Here is a 5,941-nt window from a genome sequence, read left to right on the forward strand (position 1 = left end):
AGGAGGGAGGGAGGAAGAAGAAAGGGGGATGGAGGAAGGAAGGGAGGTAGGAAGGAAGGAAGGAAGGACGGAGGAAATAAGGAACGAGGGAGGGAGAAAGGAAAAGAGGAAGGAAGGAAGAAGAAAGGGGGATGGAGGAAGGAAAGTAGGAAGGGAGGAGAGAAGGAGGGAGGAAGGAAGGAGGGAGGGAGGAAGGACAGATGGAAGGAAGGAAGGACAAAGGAAATAAGGAACAAGGGAGGGAGAAAGGAAAAGAGGAAAGGAAGAAAGAAGGCAGGGAGGAAGGACAGGAAAGAAGGAAGGAAGGATATTTTGGGATATTTACAGAAGTTACCAAATATAATGATTTGCCCAATAAAGGGTTAAATGAAGTTTTAAAGTGTAAAATATTAAAAGAGGAAATAGTGAAGATATAAAGTTGATCTGATAAATCTGAGCAGGTAAAAGAAGCGTCATGAGAAAATACTGTTCAAATAAACTAATTAAAATAATATGATTAACTTAAAACATCTGTAAACGTCATCAGTTGTATATATATGTATGCTCTTATTGTGTAAATCCGTGCCGGAAGTGTAGTCCTGGTGTTTTGCTGCGGTGTTGACGGATGTTGCGTCACAGCTGCTTTAAAGCGAGCCGAGCCGAGCCGAGCTACTAAAGCCAGGATTGATGGACCGATCCCCGGCCTGAACTCAGCACCGAGCCCCGGACAGATGCACCGATCCCCGGCCTGAACTCAGCACCGAGCCCCGGACAGATGCTCCGATCCCCGGCCTGAACTCAGCACCGAGCCCCGGACAGATGCACCGATCCCCGGCCTGAACTCAGCACCGAGCCCCGGACAGATGCTCCGATCCCCGGCCTGAACTCAGCACCGAGCCCCGGACAGATGCACCGATCCCCGGCCTGAACTCAGCACCGAGCCCCGGACAGATGCTCCGATCCCCGGCCTGAACTCAGCACCGAGCCCCGGACTGAAACCCTGGATCCGAGCCGGAGAGTCCCGGGAAGCGAACCGGATTAACCCCGGACCGTGGAGACGTCTGACCGGGAGTGAAGCCTCAGAGGCCGGGTAGGTGTCCTGCTCCTCCCGGGGGAAGGGTTCTGTTTCTGGATGTTTTTCTCCGGTTGTCTCGGTTCAGCTCTCCGGTCTCCGTGTGAGGAGTCACCGGGCTGCAGGCCTGCTGCTGCCCGCCTCTCCCCCTCCTTCCTCCGGCTGCTTCCTCCAGCAGGGAGCGGCTCCACCTCCGGCCCAGACACTCATAAATACTCATAAATACTTTAATATACCTTAAATACTATGTTAGTACTCCTAAATACCCTGATAATGAGTATTAATACTCTAATACTAGTAAATACTCTGAAATATATTTACCTGAAATACTCAAAAACTTACCCTGAGATATAACCTGAAGTACTACAGGTCAGAAATACTTCCTAAATATTCTATGAAGTACTACAGGTCAGAAATACTTCCTAAATATTCTATGAAGTACTACAGGTCAGAAATACTTCCTAAATATTCTGTGAAGTACTACGGTTCATATTCTACCTCATAAGTATTTTATATCTTCCTGTATTTAAACTCTGTAGTACTCTGTAGTACTGACTGTAGTACTCTGTAGTACTCTGTAGTACTGACTAGTACTCTGTAGGACTGACTGTAGTACTCTGTAGTACTCTGTAGTACTGACTAGTACTCTGTAGGACTGACTGTAGTACTCTGTAGTACTCAGTAGTACTGACTGTAGTACACTGTAGTACTGACTGTAGTACACTGTAGAACTGACTGTAGTACTCTGTAGTACTCTGTAGTACTGACTGTAGTACACTGTAGTACTGACTGTAGTACTTTGTAGTACTGACTGTAGTACTCTGTAGAACTGACTGTAGTACTCAGTAGTACTCTGTAGAACTGACTGTAGTACTGACTGTAGTACTGACTGTAGTACTGACTGTAGTACTCAGTAGTACTCTGTAGTACTGAGTAGTACTGACTGTAGTTCTCAGTAGTACTCTGTAGAACTGACTGTAGTACTGACTGTAGTACTGACTGTAGTACTGACTGTAGTACTCAGTAGTACTCTGTAGTACTGACTGTAGTACACTGTAGTACTGACTATAGTACTGACTGTAGTACTCTGTAGTACTGACTGTAGTACTGACTGTAGTACTGACTAGTACTCTGTAGTACTGACTGTAGTACTGACTGTAGTACTGACTGTAGTACTGACTAGTACTCTGTAGTACTGACTGTAGTACTGACTGTAGTACTCTGTAGTACTGACTGTAGTACTGACTAGTACTCTGTAGTACTGACTGTAGTACTGACTGTAGTACTCTGTAGTACTGACTGTAGTACTGACTAGTACTCTGCTAATTTATGTTTTATTTACTTCAAGTGTGTGTGTGTGTGTGTGTGTGTGTGTGTGTGTGTGTGTGTGTGTGTGTGTGTGTGTGTGTGTGTGTGTGTGTGTGTGTGTGTGTGTGTGTACACGTCACTCTCTCCATCTGTCTGTGTTGACGCTGCGTTCACTGTCACTCTGTACAAACCAGCGTCTGGTCAACACAACACAACATGACATCATCACTGACATCACCAGCAGAGCATCACACACACATACACACACACACACACACAGAGACACACATACACACACACACACACACACACATACACACACACACACACACACACACACACACACATACACACACACACACAGCTGATATGAGCTTCTATCAGTTATTGATATGTAACGAGCTGCAGATGAGCAGGGCCGGTAACCATGACGACCACCCAGCAGGTCAAAGGTCAGCAGTGACGTGGCGCCACAGTTAGACCTTCACACCTGTGTGTGTGTGTGTGTGTGTGTGTGTGTGTGTGTGATCATGTGATCAGGTCACATGATCAATCAGCTGACTTCAGTCTGCAGTGTGGAGCCAATCACAGTCCAGTATTCAGCACATTATTATTGATTATCAGTGTTGATGTTTGTCTGTGAGCTCGGTCACATGACTCAGAGTCCCCCGTGCTGATAGAGACGCGTCGTCATGGAAACAGAGTCCATCCATAACAGCGTTGCCATGGAGACGCAGAGCTGAGCCTCTTCCTCTTCTATAAACAAACCTGAAGATAAACTTTACTTCCTGTCTGCAGGTTGTTTCCAACATGGCCGACGCCGAGGTTTCCCCGGCTCTGCTGCTCCACCTGAACCCCCCCCACCCGGCCCCTCCCCCTCCCCCCGCCTCCTCCTCCTCCCCCACCACCTTCTCCTGCCCCTCCTCCCCCTCCAGCGCCTCCTCTTCCTCCTCCTCTTCCTCTTCTTCTTGTTCTGAGAGCTCCTCCGACTGCCCCGCCCATCATCACCACCACCACCACCACCATCATCACCACCACCCCCGCCCCCAGCTGCAGCTGCCCCCGCCCCCCCCCAGCGAGCAGCCGTCCTCCCCCAGCGCCAGCCCCCGCAGCTCCTCCCCCAGCGGCAGCATCGGCAGCACCGGCAGCCTCGGCAGCAGCGCCAGCGAAGGCATCGGCAGCAGCGGCACGTCCAGCGGGGGCGACCCGCGGGGGCCCAGCCCCCCCCTGGACGTCATCTCAGAGGACGCCATGGAGATGGACCTGGGGGCCGACCAAGGTAACCAAGGTAACCAAGGTAACGGGACTGCACAGGGACAGATGTTTAGGTTTCTGTGGTGAAGTTAAAGAATTAAAACTTTAATACAGTGTCAGATTCATCGATAATCACACAGAGGAGTCCCCGTAAACACACACACGCACACACACACACACACACACACACACACACACACACACAGAGGTCCCCATCGTACCCGTAAACAGACACACACACACACACACACACACACAGAGGTCCCCATCGTACCCATAAACAGACACACACACACTCACACACACTGAGGTCCCCATCATCCCCGTAAACAGACACACACACACACACAGAGGGGTCCCCATCATCCCCGTAAACAGACACACACACACACAGAGGGGTCCCCATCGTCCCCGTAAACAGACACACACACACACACAGTTTTCTACCAGAGCAGGTTCTGTACACGATGTTAAAACAGAATAAACTTAATGAGATAAATGTATAAATAAAGTAGGAGAGCGTTTGGTATTATGGGATGTAACGATCTGACTTCCTGTAACGATCTGACTTCCTGTAACGATCCGACTTCCTGTAACGATCCGACTTCCTGTAACGATCTGACTTCCTGTCTGCAGTGATCGACCCTGAAGTGGCTCTGAAGGCTTGTCAGGAGGTTCTTCTGAAGGTGAAGCTCCAGCAGCAGGACGACCAGCAGCAGCAGCTCGACTCCTCGCCGCCTCAGTGGCCCGTCGGCCCGGACGCCGGCGCCATCAGAGAGGAAGACGAGGAGGAAGAGGAGGAGGAAGAGGAAGAGGAAGAGGGACGGAAGCGAGGTGGCGTTTCCCATCGAGGTCCGCCTCCTCCGGCCGGATCAGAACCGACTCCCATACCTTCGTCCTCGTCCTCGTCTTCGTCGAAACAGTCGTGGCTGCTGCGCCTGTTCGAGTCGAAGCTGTTTGACGTTTCCATGGCGATCTCCTACCTGTACAAGTCGAAGGAGCCGGGCGTGCAGGCCTACATCGGGAACCGGCTCTTCAGCTTCCCCGACGGCGACGTGGACTGCTACCTGCCGCAGCTGCTCAACATGTACGTGCACATGGACACCGAGGTGGGCGACGCCATCAGACCATACCTGGTGAGTCAGAGCCAATCACAGCCAGCCACAGCCAATCACAGCCAATCACAGCCAGCCACAGCCAATCACAGCCAGCCACAGCCAATCACAGCCAATCACAGCCAATCACAGCCAATCACAGCCAGCCACAGCCAATCACAGCCAATCACAGCCAATCACAGCCAGCCACAGCCAATCACAGCCAATCACAGCCAATCACAGCCAGCTACAACCAATCACAGCCAATCACAGCCAATCACAGCCAATCACAGCCAGCCACAGCCAATCACAGCCAATCACAGCCAATCACAGCCAATCACAGCCAGCTACAACCAATCACAGCCAATCACAGCCAATCACAGCCAGCCACAGCCAATCACAGCCAATCACAGCCAGCCACAGCCAATCACAGCCAGCCACAGCCAATCACAGCCAGCCACAGCCAATCACAGCCAGCCACAGCCAATCACAGCCAGCCACAGCCAGCCAATCACAGCCAGCCACAGCCAGCCACAGCCAGCTACAGCCAATCACAGCCAGCCACAGCCAATCACAGCCAGCCACAGCCAGCCACAGCCAATCACAGCCAGCCACAGCCAGCCACAGCCAATCACAGCCAATCACAGCCAGCCACAGCCAATCACAGCCAATCACAGGCAGTCTTTGGCTCCATGGAGGTTCAGGCAGACCATCAGAGGGTCTTTGGCTCCATGGAGGTTCAGGCAGACCATCAGAAGGTCTTTGGCTCCATGGAGGTTCAGGCAGACCACCAGATGAGTCAGCAGACTGGTAAACCCTCTGAGGTGGAGTCTGGTAGGGGTGGGGTTAGAGGGTTAGAGGGAGGCTTAAACGGATCCAGTTCAGGGTGTTTAAAGCTGCACCCAGACTGTCTGAGACCAGGAGCGGCTTAGTCCTCCACGGATCCACTGAGACACTCCCACAGTTGGGAAACCAGACCTGAACCAGGACTAACCCATTAAACCTAACATGAAGCAAAGCCGTAGCTTCAGGAGGTCTTTGGCTTCATGATGAGTCACAGACTGGTACACCGTCTGAGGTGGAGGTGCAGTCTGGATCTGAGTCTGGGTCTGGGTTAGAGGACTAGAGGGTTAGAGGACTAGAGGGTTTGGGGGGTTAGAGGACTAGAGGGTTTGGGGGGTTAGAGGAAGCTTAAACGGCTCCGCAGAGCAAAGAGTACAGTACACCATCGCCT

General features: G+C 51.6%; 1 protein-coding gene across 1 annotated transcript in view; it reads left to right on the top strand.

Moving 5' to 3' along the window:
• The first annotated feature begins 663 nt into the window (after positions 1–663).
• The window catches only part of LOC128374498 (phosphatidylinositol 4-kinase beta-like), a 16,339-nt gene continuing 11,061 nt past the window's right edge, over positions 664–5,941 (top strand). Inside the window, exons 1-4 of the mRNA XM_053334766.1 lie at positions 664–1,069; positions 3,158–3,638; positions 4,250–4,779; positions 5,412–5,552. Of these exons, the coding sequence (XP_053190741.1) occupies positions 3,170–3,638; positions 4,250–4,779; positions 5,412–5,552 (1,140 nt within the window). The 5' untranslated portion in view covers positions 664–1,069; positions 3,158–3,169. The remainder of the gene's footprint in view (positions 1,070–3,157; positions 3,639–4,249; positions 4,780–5,411; positions 5,553–5,941) is intronic.

Source organism: Scomber japonicus, chromosome 15 (assembly GCF_027409825.1).
Source record: "Scomber japonicus isolate fScoJap1 chromosome 15, fScoJap1.pri, whole genome shotgun sequence".
In the NCBI taxonomy this organism is placed as follows: Eukaryota; Metazoa; Chordata; class Actinopteri; order Scombriformes; family Scombridae; genus Scomber; species Scomber japonicus.